This window comes from Physeter macrocephalus, chromosome 18 (genome assembly GCF_002837175.3).
Source record: "Physeter macrocephalus isolate SW-GA chromosome 18, ASM283717v5, whole genome shotgun sequence".
Classification (NCBI taxonomy): Eukaryota; Metazoa; Chordata; class Mammalia; order Artiodactyla; family Physeteridae; genus Physeter; species Physeter macrocephalus.
The window spans coordinates 65,402,057-65,416,298 of record NC_041231.1 but is presented as its reverse complement, the minus strand read 5'-3'; the positions used below and the strand labels follow the sequence as shown (position 1 = coordinate 65,416,298).

The 14,242-nt window shown below is 39.5% G+C and overlaps 1 protein-coding gene across 4 annotated transcripts in view; it reads right to left on the bottom strand.

Annotated features, from left to right (window-relative positions):
• DST (dystonin) overlaps positions 1–14,242 on the bottom strand; it is a 512,931-nt gene that overhangs the window by 205,415 nt on the left and 293,274 nt on the right. For all 4 annotated transcript variants that reach the window (XM_055079784.1, XM_055079785.1, XM_024121802.2 and 1 more), the window contains one exon: positions 7,240–7,406. In XM_055079784.1, the coding sequence (XP_054935759.1) occupies positions 7,240–7,406 (167 nt within the window). The remainder of the gene's footprint in view (positions 1–7,239; positions 7,407–14,242) is intronic.

Here is a 14,242-nt window from a genome sequence, read left to right as displayed (position 1 = left end):
ACAGAGGGACAGGCAGACCTGCCCTTTCAGCTCTGGTACGAAGTTTAAAAGCTGAAGAAAATTAATTTATGAATAAAGGGGTAAATTTAAAAAGAAGAATTAAAAAGGAAAGGGGTTTAGATCTGCTAGAATGCAATGAATAAGGAAACGTTTCTTTCTCAAAGGCAGCATGTAGGGGAAACAGTACAGAAGGGGTAGAGATCAATGCAACTCTTTTGGTAGACAATTCAGACATAAGTCTTAACATTTTAAATGACCCACAAATCCAACTTCCAGGACCTTATCCTACAGATGCATTCACACATCTGCAGAGGGACACATACCAAGTTCAGTACAGTATTTTTTAATAGCAAAAAATACAATGTCCATGAATGAGCACCATTAAATAAATTCTGTTACATCCATACAATAGAATACTATGCGCATTTAAAAGAATAAGGTAAAGCTATTTTTGCTGATATAAAATGATGTGCAAAAATAAATTAAGGGGAAAAAGGAAAAAGGTGAAATAACATATGCTATTCTCTCATTTGTGTTTTAGAAAAGATTATAAACATATTAAAGATTAGGTGGTAATGTAAATTACACCTCAGTAAAACAGATCACCACCACTGCCCCGCCAAAAAGAAAAATAGGTGTTTGTATATGCATAGAAAATTTCTGGAAGAATAGGAAAGAAACTTAACAGTTGCCTCTGGGGTAAGGGTCTGAGAATCTGGAGAAAGAAATCACATTTCAATGCATAGCCTCTTATTCTATTGGAATGTTTTATGATGCTAATGTTTGCTTTTTGGTTGTTGTTATTGGTTGCTTTTGCTTTTGTTTTCCAGCACAGATATAAGAAAAAGTAGGACTGTGGCAAGGAATGCCTAGTGTGGAAACTGCTACAAAATTTATCAAACTTTCATGGTGAGGCTGGCCAGGTGAGCCATCTTCCTATTATGCCTGGGTCACTTTTTAAGTTTCTGACTAAAAAATGCAACTAGGAGAACTGGGGCTATGCCTTCCTATCTACAAGGAACTATTTCATAGAATAATGGAAGGCTCAGTATGATAGAGAATTTCTGTAAATTAATCAGGGCAAGAGGGCCAGAAACACAAAAAGAAGGTAATATAACCAGATATTTCTTCTAAATACTTACATGCTAAACTGTAGTCCCAAAACTGCATGTAAAAATACACAGAATACTAAAAACAGTCACCGGATATGAACACTAACTCACATGCCTCTCGCGTATACAGACGCATTACCAGCCATGCATGTGAGCTCCCTACGGATTTTAAAATGTGATAATGCTTACAAGTCACCCCCGTATGCCCTCAGAGTTCAAGTGTTTTAAGTTTATTTGGTAAGGTAAATAAGCAATTTGATTTTGCCTCACAAACTGAAATGTTTGTGACTTTTTAAAAAATGAACAATAATCAAGGCTCTGTCTGTGTCTAGCCCATGGCCATACAAACCTTACCTGTGTACACACACACACACACACACACACACACACACACATACACACACACCCTCGTACCTCTGGGTTCTGCAGCCTGAGGGCAGACCAGGTTCTGAGAGAGAAAAAATCCCCAGTCAACACTCATCCAACTTCCTATGGGAACATTTCAAACCCTAAAGGGCCTCCTCCCAGTATTAAACCAGTCCAATCCAGTATAGCTTGTAAGGTGTGACTGAATCCAGGTATGAGGCTGAATCACAGCCTCCAGGTCCTATTAAAGAAGATGACTCTGACCACAACCTCACAGCCTAACCTTCCCAATTACAGCATCTTTAAAGATTTAATAGAATGCTGTAGGATGGTCCCATTAAATTCTAATTCCAAATGAAGACAATGAACAAAATCATTGCTACCCAACTGCACACTCAGACAAGTGAAAAATTCCTGGCTGCCTAATTAGAGAGTATTTAAATGGCATGCTTCTAAAACACAGCCTGTTCCAAAAATGTTGTCTTACTTGGGTAATAGATTTAAAACATGCTTGTGAAAAGAATGCCAGGGGCTTGAAAAGGAGAGTTAAATAAACGAATGGGATAAATCAAGAACAAGAAGAGGACAAGCAGAAACTAGTGAGCTGAAATAATTTCTCTACAAAACACCCCCAGCATTTCAGTCCTGACATACTTATTAGTATCTTGACGTGTGGCCACCTGAGGCTCGCCTGGCCCCACTGCACAGTCTGTGCTCTCTGTTCTGGCCCTTGGGTGCCCATTCTTGTCTCTGCCTGTCGGACAGAAATGTTTTCACGCTGAGTGATGCTGGGCGCTGCTGAGTTGGAACTTGGCTTTCATCAGTGTTCCAGGGCAGGGACTGATAAAGTCAGACAAGTTGGGGGCTGAATTCAAGCTGGAAATCAGAGCTTTATTTCTCAGGAAGGAAAAAGTCCATTTTCCTGTGTGTATGAGCATACTTGAGATCACAGAAGTCTCAGTTGAACCCTCTACTGTTAACACCTGCCTCTCAAAAACGTGTGCTACTGTCAGGAATTTCACTCCTCTGTGTCTGTCTTAACTCCTGGTGACTTGCCAATCGACTGGTGTCTAGAGGATACTCCTAGAATCCCCTGGCTATTGGCTCTCAGTTAATTCTACTTCACCCTCTCTCGCTTTTAAGCTCCTTACTCATCAAATGCTCTTGTGACATCCTTGTCATCTAAGTCCATCAAATCCAAGTCTGCTTTGTTATTCTTTCAAATGAAAAGTAAGGTGAAGAGCAACAGTGAGGCTTATTTACCTAAGATGTCTTACCAGTTGTGGTTTTTGGTGAAAAGGTCTTAATATGCTTTAAAGAAAATTTAAACTATATAAACAAAACAAGCAGAAACTAGTATAGATATATGGTATTTTTATTATTTGAACCCTTTGCATGGAAAACTGAATATCACAAATGAACGTGCCTAGAAGGAATTAGGAACAGAATTTCCAAAGACAGAAGTAATATAAAAACAATGTATTTATCAGTGACCTATTTAAATAGAACCCACAGACCATTCCTTGTAATCTCGTCTACTAAATCATATTACTTTATCATCCTTACTATTGAAGCCGAGCAGGACCCTGTGGGGCTCCTGGGCACGGAAGCCTTTCTGTCCCGCGTCTCTTGTCTGTAGGGAACAGACTCCAGCCTCCATGATCTTCCCTGAGTCCCAAAGGGCAGATTCGAACAGCTGCCAATCAGGGAAGGGAGGTAGATGCAGGGACAAGAGAGGACCAGCCCTGGGGCAGGGTCCTGGTTCCGCCTCAAGGGATACACATATCAATATCTTTGAGCTCTTTACAGAACTAAAACCCCCAATAAATGGAAGATGTCAGCATTCTTCATTCCAGAGAAGACCCTCAGCCACAGCTTCTCTGGCCAAAAGTTCCATTTCTTGATATGTAGTCTGCCTACAGAAATTACCTAAGTATTTACACGGAAGTATACGAGGACTTGAGAATCCAGAGCAATCATGTCCATTATTTGAAAGTGTACGTGATATGGAGCATATGAGTTACCTTTTGAGCCTCAGTTTAATAATTTAAGAATTTGATAACAAATTGATAACAATGGCAATAGTGCCATCTATTTCACAGGACTGTGATAATTTTAGAAGCTACCATATATTAAAAACAGGCAGGAAAGGAACTAATACCTGGTCAACATCCTGCATCTATTTTCTGGGTACCTGCTATGTGACAGTTACTTTCTTTTCACCTCCATGGAACATTCTTAGTGCCTAACATCTATAAATCAGTTTTATGAAAATTTCTTTTCATTTTTATTTCATATAATAGTTCTTTCGAAAAACAGAATTTTAGAAAATTAAGCTTCCATGGAACTTTTAGAATAAAAGTTAGTAAACTGTTAGTAAAGTGCTGCTTACTGGGGTTAAAAAACACGCTCTCCACTTTCAAAAGTCAAAATCTATGGGGGGACACTAACAGAAATATGCTAGACTATCCAAATTAATGTGCTTGACTCACAACTGTTGACAGTATTCACATCAATACAGAATCTGAAGGATGCTATTACCTTCCCATTTCAGATCTTAATTCTAAATCTTAGAAGATACTAAGTGCAGTTGGCCCTCTGTATCTACGGTTTCCTCAACCTCAAATTCAACTAACCACAGATCAAAAATATTTGAAAAAAAATTCCAGAAAGTTCCAAAAAGCAAAACTTGAATTTGCTGTGTGCTGGCAACTATGTACATAGCATTTCCATTGTATTAGGTATTAGAAGTAACCTAGAGATGATTTAAAGTATACGGAGGATGTGTGAGGTTATATGCAAACACTACACCATGCTACATAGGGGACTTGAGCATCCACAGATTTTGTTATCTGCAGGGGTACTAAAGCCAACCCCCCCCAGCAGATACCAGGGGACAACTGTACACAAAAACCTTACTAAATCAGTTATTACAAATAATACTGGTTTACTCTTAAATGATAAACACTATTTTCCTTCTCATCTCTAGAGAAATCTCTCACACTCTATCTACTGCAGGTGACCTTGTCACATCGGGGTACCATAACCCTCTTTCCATCCACTGCCCCAATCACAAGGTTGTTTCCTGTGAAGCCCTCCTTCCCTCTTAAGGGCATTCTCAACAAAGTATCCTATATGGTTAGACTTGGCATCTGAGTAGAAACCAAACCCATGTGCCACCTCAGATGATTTTTATTACAGAAGTCAAGTAAAATTCATATAAATAATAAAACTTTTTATCTGAAAAAATCCAAAAAGCCCAATGAAGTGGGTATGTTTCCAGAGTGAATCCAAATAAATACATTACAAAATTTAAGAGAATAATTATCAAGTAAAAACAACTGTTAAGTAAAACACTACTCTCTAAATGTGATTAGTACCACTCAATAGCCAAAAATCTGCTAACAGTGATTTCATAATTGTTCATAACTTTGTCTTCTTTGTTTCTAGAGTAAAACAAGGCTCTCAACAAAGAAAACCATGTGGAGCTCAATGCCACCTGCTTAATTCTTACACATACTAGGAAAAAAAAGTACTCATTTGTTTTTTAAGTAAAAAGAAAGGCCCAAGGACTTACAAAAGATACAGTTCTACAGATGAAAGATTTCTTCCAATAAAAGAAACCACAGTAATTCTAGGCATAGGGTAACTTAACAAAACTTCAGCAACAAAGAAATCTTCGAAGTATTTAAACCTGATATTCAGTATTTTTACCAGGAACTCCAACAAGGGAAAACAAAGCACACTAGGAAATCCAAGTTCAAAGTTAAAGCTAAACATACTACTATATACAAAATAGACAGTACACAAAATTCTACACAATATTTCATAATATTTCTTTTCCCTATAAGGGAAAAGAATCTGAAAAAGAATAGATACATATGCCGCTGAATCACTTTTCTGTACACCTAAAACTAACACAACATTGTTAATCAACTATACTTCCATTAAAAATAAAGTTAAAGCTAAGCAATGTTCTAAAATGATCACTCTGTCAAAATAAAAGTTCAAAACAAATCACTTTCACAAGATCCAAATCTTCTCCTAAAGCAACATGAGCTCTGTAACATTAAACAGGAAATTTTAGGATCTTTGACACAGCAGTGACTTATTTAAGTATAAAAACGCACAGCAGGTATATACCAATTGGTACTCATAATCCTTCCTAAGTATTGAAGAGACAATGCCTGGAGACCAGTTGTTTTTAAAAGTCAATTATTTTAGAAGAATAGCTGGCTTCTAAATGTTTCGCTTCTAAGCTAAAAAACTTCCTCAAAATGCATCGTGACACACATCCTTTGGTGTAACAATCCAAATACTGTCATTCAAAGGCTAAGAAGACCTTTCCACCCCAGGTACAGAACAGGTAAGACTTCCAACGGCCTGTGTTCTAAGTCACACGGGACACAGTGTGATCATCACACTGTCTGTGACCATGAAACCCTCTTGGCACCGTGTCCCTCAGGGAGACCTGGCACTTTACTCTGGGCAAGCACAGGTTTTTCTTTTTAACTCAGCAATCTACACCTACCTCTACTGAAATGTTGTGCCGTAAAGGAAGCAGACTATGACAGCGTTTAAAGGGGACTCTTGGGTGTGGACCCATGGGAGACTCAGTACAGTTCTATAGATGTCAAAGTCTCCAAAATAAAAAAGAATGGGGAGAAAGGGGAGAGAAAGGAAAGGAAGAAAGAGAAAGGGAGAGATGGGGTTCCAGGCAAACAGACTGGGTGAGAACCTAGCTCTGCAACCTGGTGGCAGTGTGACCCTGGCTAACCTGAAGTTCCCCATCTATAAAAGTGGGTGACAGCAGCTCCTGCTTTATGGGACTCTGGAAGATGAGTGAGATAACATAAGGAAAGCATTTAACAGAATGCCTCACATGCAGAAAGTTATCGAAATATGAACTATTCTGCCTAATTATTATTTTTATTGCAATCAAATAAGTTTGTCAGTTTAGTGAGTTACTCTATTTAGGAAGATATTCAGTTCTTCAACGACATGACATAATCCTTGCAAAACTAAGAAAAATAACGGAGATCAATACATCATTTTCAATAAAGAATTTCCAGGGATTTCATTTCTTATAAGGCAATAGGAGTGTGGACTCCACAGGCAAGTACCTGGGTTTGAATCCCAAGCCCGGCACTCGATGGTTTTGTGACCTGAAGCAAGTATTTACTCTGGTCTTAGTTTCTGTCTGTAACTCAGGGAGGACAAGATTCCCTTAGGGATGCTGTGTGGCCTGAGTGAATGAACATATGTAAATTGCTTAGGACAGCACCTGGCACTTCGTAGGTGCTATGTCAGTGTTAACTCAGATCTTGGGGTTAACGATTCTCACCGGGAAACTGTTTACCACCCCGAAGTTGGCCATCGTTAAACCCAGCTACTCACTAGAGTAACTAGATGAGGAGGCTATGATATGGAAACTTGTGAGGCTTAGTCTGAACCTTGACCTCACTAATCATCAGTTCTCTACATACACAATCTTGGTCCTCCACCTACAGATTCTACGCATCAGAGCTTACTCTCCACTAAGTCACTGACAAAATCCAAAGACACACCATAGCTCTGTGTATCTGAGTGACGACCTCTGGGTAGTGGAAATGTGATTTTTTTTCACTTGTCTGTATTTCTAACGTTCTGCCATACACATTCAGTGCTTGTCTAATAATAAAAGGTTATTTTAAAATTTGGAAATGAAAGAAACACTTCTCAGATCTGTCAAAGGGGGGAAAATACCCAACAAATTCCATACCTGTATTTATGAATGATGGCATTAAATAGTTTTCCGTCTCTCCAGCAGGTGGTGAAATTTTCACACCGAATCCCCGCATAACCCTCTGTGGCCTGCTGTGTCCACAGTAACAATCTCTCTTTTGCAGACATGTCTTCTGACTCACCAGTAACATGGATATCAGATATCTAAACGGAACAGAAAACATTAAACCATTAGGAAGGAAGAAAACTAACACAGATTAAGAACCTACTATGTGCCAAGCACTTTACAAGTGCTGTTTCACTTAATCCTCCTAACTCTCACTTGTAAGAGGAGTATATTTTTCCCATTTTACATATAGGGAAATTGAGTTTCAAAGAGGTTAACAGATGGAAAAGTCGGATTTAACCCAAGCATCTCATTTTTTTTCATTCCAAAACGTCTCAATGTTGAAAATTCTCCATTCCACTTTACTAATCAGATCTGTTCAAACAACTTAAGCACATGTTTTTCCAAGTTCAAATGGATCAAAGCAGAATCTACAAATTAATCTACGTTACTACCTGCAGAGAAAAACTTGATCCAACAGGTATTCTGTGTAAAGAACAGAAAAGGAAAACAGCACCCTCTCCAATTAACCACATTACATAACAATTTGGCTTGAGGTCTCTCTAATTTTCTCATGACTCATTCAGCTTACTCAATGGGAAACTTTTATCAAATAATTTTCCTTATACTTTGTTTTCATTAATTTTTAAAAGTCTCTTCCATTAAACAATAATAAAACAGGTCCCCAGTTCACACGATTTACATCTGCAAGTCACACTTTGATAAGGGTACTACTTATTAACCTGCTGATAATGACATTAAGGCACCAACTGACTTCGGCAGGGGTCACATAGTGATTTCCAAACTGGCAGTAACACCAGCAAACTGTTCCCTCAGCCAGTGCAGGAGCAAAGCCAGGGGATCAAGAGGACAGGAGGCCAGCCAGGGTCAGATGGGAAGCAAAACAGAGAGGGGACAAGTCATCCTGCACCAGGAAGAAAATGCCTGAAGTCATGACACTGGCCCCAGTCCTGGCCGCTAGTCCCATAGCTTTGAACCCGTCATTTCACATCCATGAGTCAACATCCTCATCTATGAGGAGGAAGGAGGCAGAAGCAGATAATGTTCAAGACTCTTTTCAGTCTAAACTCTGAGAGGCTAAGACACTGTAAACACAACACAGAAGGCAAAGGTCCAAACAGGCAGTCAGGCAACTGAAAGTAGAAAACCCAGACCAAAGATAGCCCTTAGCCTAGAAAGATGAATGGATAAAGAAGATGTGGCGCATACACACACACACACACACACACACACACACACACACACACACACACACACACACAGTGGAATATTACTCAGTCGTAAAAAAGAATGAAATAATGCCATTTGCAGCAATATGGATGGACCTAGAGATTATCATACTAAGCGAATTAAGTCAGACAGAGAAAGATAAATATATGATATTGCTTATATGTGGAATCTTAAAAAAATGATGCAAATGAACTTATATACAAAATAGAAGTAGACTCACAGACATAGAAAACAAATTTATGGTCACCAAAGGGGAAGGCGGGGAGGGGTAAATTAGGAGTATGGGCATAACAGATACACACTACTATACATAAAATAGATAAACAATAAGGACTTACTGTATAGTACAGGGAACTATATTCAATACTTTTTTATAACCTATAATGGAAAAGAATCTGAAAAACAATATACATATATCTATGTGTAACTGAAAATGAACTTATCTACGAAACAGTAAGAGACTCAAAGGCATAGAGGACAGACTTGTGGTTGCCAAGGGGAGGGTGGGGTGGGGGAAGGATGGACTGGGAGTTTGGAATTAGCAGATGCAAACTATTATACATAGAATGGAAAAACAACAAGGTCCTACTGTATAGCACAGGGAACTATATTCAATATCCTGTGATAAACCATAATAAAAAATATGAAAAAGAATATATATGTATAATAACTGAGTCACTTTGCTCTACAGCAGAAATTAACATGACACTGTCAATCAACTATACTTCAATAACATTTAAAAAAATAAAATAAAACAAAGAAAGCCTTTTATACTGGGCAATGCTAGGTACAAACAGAAAGCCCTTTATTCCTACCGCTGCCCCAGGAGCCAGAGGACTACAGGCCAACCCAGGGACCTGGGGCAGGAATACGTGGCAGCTAAGCCCACCCTAGGCCTACCAGCTCTGCCAGCACCCTGTGGAAGGGATGTAGGCCCACACACCTCTCTCCATCCAGTACTGGGTGACGCAGCCGTGCCAGGCAGCTCACACCCAGACACAGCCGGAGCAAGGCTCCCCACACAGGGCCAGTATTTGAAAGTGCAGGAGTATCTCAATTTAGTCATCTTTCCTAGGAATCTGTGCTCATCTCCACAGCACAGGAAAGAACTGTGTGCATGAACATGTTATATAGGATGTATGGGAAGGATTTCTTTTTGTTTGTTTGTTTTTGTTTTCATTTTATTGAAGTATAGTTGATTCACAAGGCTGTGTTAGTTTCAGGTGTACAGCAAAGTGATTCAGTTACATATTTATATATTCTTTTCCAGATTCTTTTCCCTTATAGATTATTATAAGATAGTGAGTACAGTTCCCTGTGCTATAAGGTAGGTCCTTGTTGGTTATCTCTTTTATATATAGTAGTGTATATCTATTAATCCCAAATTCCTAATTTATCCTTCCCCCCGCCTCTACCCTTTGGTAATGTTTTTTTTAAAACATGGGGGGAAAAAAAGAGCAGAAACATCACCCAACTTCCAACTGACATTCTGCCCTAAAATCATGCCGGCGAGCCTTTCCAGCACATCCCAGGAGTTCAAATCCCATCTCTACCACCTACATGTTCAAGTTACTTATCTGCTTTAAGATCGTTCTCTCACTTGTAAAACAAGGATGATAACAGTCATTACACTGTGTTGTGCAAATTCAACAACATGGACACAGAGTAATGCCTGGCACACAGTAAGTACACTTTCAATTTGTTGGTTATTTTATTGCTGTGGTTATTCTTTTTTTTTGACAAAGGGAGAAGCAAATACTTGGCTTTATTATTCTCCCAATTCTCTTAGGAAAAGGAATAAAAGATAAAAGTTTTCAAATTTGTTGCCTCAAACCAATTGAAATCTCTGAAAACAAGGTTCAGAGAAACGAATCTAGGAAACTGTAAATGAAAAGTTGAACCTCTACGTAAAATTTCACAAGAGCCTTTACAGATCATAAAATCAGCTGCTTTTGGACTTGTGGTTGCCAAGGGGGAGGAGGGTGGGGGAAGGATGGACTGGGAGTTTGGGATTAGCAGATGAATATCCTGTGATAAACCATAATAAAAAATATGAAAAAGAATATATATGTATAATAACTGAGTCACTTTGCTCTACAGCAGAAATTAACATGACACTGTCAATCAACTATACTTCAATAACATTTAAAAAAATAAAATAAAACAAAGAAAGCCTTTTATACTGGGCAATGCTAGGTACAAACAGAAAGCCCTTTATTCCTACCGCTGCCCCAGGAGCCAGAGGACTACAGGCCAACCCAGGGACCTGGGGCAGGAATACGTGGCAGCTAAGCCCACCCTAGGCCTACCAGCTCTGCCAGCACCCTGTGGAAGGGATGTAGGCCCACACACCTCTCTCCATCCAGTACTGGGTGACGCAGCCGTGCCAGGCAGCTCACACCCAGACACAGCCGGAGCAAGGCTCCCCACACAGGGCCAGTATTTGAAAGTGCAGGAGTATCTCAATTTAGTCATCTTTCCTAGGAATCTGTGCTCATCTCCACAGCACAGGAAAGAACTGTGTGCATGAACATGTTATATAGGATGTATGGGAAGGATTTCTTTTTGTTTGTTTGTTTTTGTTTTCATTTTATTGAAGTATAGTTGATTCACAAGGCTGTGTTAGTTTCAGGTGTACAGCAAAGTGATTCAGTTACATATTTATATATTCTTTTCCAGATTCTTTTCCCTTATAGATTATTATAAGATAGTGAGTACAGTTCCCTGTGCTATAAGGTAGGTCCTTGTTGGTTATCTCTTTTATATATAGTAGTGTATATCTATTAATCCCAAATTCCTAATTTATCCTTCCCCCCGCCTCTACCCTTTGGTAATGTTTTTTTTAAAACATGGGGGGAAAAAAAGAGCAGAAACATCACCCAACTTCCAACTGACATTCTGCCCTAAAATCATGCCGGCGAGCCTTTCCAGCACATCCCAGGAGTTCAAATCCCATCTCTACCACCTACATGTTCAAGTTACTTATCTGCTTTAAGATCGTTCTCTCACTTGTAAAACAAGGATGATAACAGTCATTACACTGTGTTGTGCAAATTCAACAACATGGACACAGAGTAATGCCTGGCACACAGTAAGTACACTTTCAATTTGTTGGTTATTTTATTGCTGTGGTTATTCTTTTTTTTTGACAAAGGGAGAAGCAAATACTTGGCTTTATTATTCTCCCAATTCTCTTAGGAAAAGGAATAAAAGATAAAAGTTTTCAAATTTGTTGCCTCAAACCAATTGAAATCTCTGAAAACAAGGTTCAGAGAAACGAATCTAGGAAACTGTAAATGAAAAGTTGAACCTCTACGTAAAATTTCACAAGAGCCTTTACAGATCATAAAATCAGCTGCTTTTGGACTTGTGGTTGCCAAGGGGGAGGAGGGTGGGGGAAGGATGGACTGGGAGTTTGGGATTAGCAGATGCAAATTAGAATATATAGTATGGATATAAGCAACAAGGTCCTACTGTATAATAGCACAGGGAACTATATCCAATATCCTATGATAAACCATGATGGAAAAGAATATATATAAAAATGTATATATGTATAACTGAGTCACTTTGCTGTACAGCAGAAATGAACACAACATTGTTAATCAACTACACTTCAATAAAATTTAAAAAATTATATATATAGATATATAAAATCAGCTGCTTCTGGGAACCCTAAGAACGCAGGAGCTACATGGGTGGTATTTATAGCTATATGAAGAAAGGGGCGATAGCTGGGCAGAGGCGGGAACTGGTTTCTGCCGGGTCAAGAGTGTTCCACGCCAGTCCAGTCACAAAGGTAACTGCCTATTAACAAGGGCTGCCAAAACGTTTCAACCACAGGGTAAGTTTAATAGTTGCAGCACTGCCCATCACACCCAGGGAAAGATATTAAGGAAGAAGAGTTTAGAGGTCTGAATATGGCTAAACATCAACCAGGAGAAAACAGTATATTTTATTAAATAAGTTCCCGAAAGTTCCCAAATCATATTTCAGCACGTTACTCTCACACACACCGTATCAGACCATTACACATGCATACGCTGATTCAAAAGCTATAGTTTTAAAGGGTATTTTCAAATATGTTATGAACCAAACTTTAACATATCAAAGACCACTATCATGTTGTCTTTCAGCTTCTCCTGGGATTTCCAATTAACTGAGTAGTAAACCCATAGGGAAATCAAGGCATTTTTAGATATACTGTTACCACTAGCCACTACCTATCTGAGTCTATCAAACTTTTCATGATACGGTGTAAACAAAATTAAAAAGCAAAATAAACCAAATGCTAAACGTTGTTAAGTCTGCAGTTGCCACTCATGACTCCTAATGTAAAATCTGTGCATTCAGCAAAACGGCCTGGCTCTTCCATCAAGGGCAGGACAGGTGGGATTCTAGGAAGTAACCAAGGCTCCTCCCTTCGAATCCTGGAGGCACACAGAGAGCAGAGACGGTTTCAATTTCAAATCCCAACTGCAACGACTAAGAGGATTAAGACCCAGAGCTACTCAACATGGATGGAACTAGAGATTATCAGACTAAGTGAAGTAAGTCAGACAGGGAAAGACAAATATATGATATAGCTTATATATGGAATCTAAAAAAAATGATACAAAGGAACTTATTTACAAAACAGAAAGAGACTCGCAGGCATAGAAAACAAACATGGTTACCAAAGGGGAAAGGGAGGGGAGGGATAAATTAGGAGTTTGGGAGTAACAGATACACACGACTATATATAAAAGAGATAAAACAACAAGGACCTACTGTACAGCACAGGGAACTCTATTCAATATCTTGTAATAACCTGTAATGGAAAAGAATCTAAAAGAGAATATATATAAATATATGTATACTTGAATCACTTTGCTGTACACCTACAACCAACACCACATGGTAAATTAACTGTCCTTCAATTAAAGCAAAGAAAAGATTCTCCTCATTTTTAAAACTTAAATGATGCCATAATAACATCTTCCTCCTGGAGCAGTTCTAAAGTTTAGACAGGATAATCTGCATTATCTCAGCACAGGGCCTGGCAGATAGAAAACTCTACAAATGTCAGCTTCTCCCACCACAACTTCATGAGCAGTATTTGCTGCTTCAAGCCTCTCACCAGCGATCTGTCAGCTCTCATCTAACACAAACAAGATACTTTAGACCCAAGTTCCTTTTTGAAATTGGAAGCCCTCATGCCTCTCATCCGGGTCACTGCGGCTGCCCCCCAGGTGCAAGTTCTTCCTCCCACTGAGCCTCTCCGGCCACGTTTCATCTCTGCTTCATCTCCCAGACCCAGACTGCCTCCACTCCCGACTTTCCAGAAGTATCTATTCCGTGGGAAACCAAGTCTGCCTCAGCTTCATCACCCTGCCCCGCTTCTGCCTTTTTACTGAAACCCAGGTCCCCCCACTGCACTGCGTTAACTCAAGTCCTGGACACCACCGGGCCCACGGGCAGGGCATGTGTTTCGAACGTTCCCAGTGAAAACCGGTAGTTTTCAAACCATTATCCACGGGCACAAAGACCTTGCCTTCACACAGCACGTCACTCTTGTGCCACCACCTTCTTCCTGTCCTCAAGATGACCCACACTCCCCAGCGGTCTGACACCGGGCTGGCTGTCCCCGTCTGCATCCAGGGCCTCATCCTCACAGGGCTTTGTCTTCCCTCCATGTCAGCCG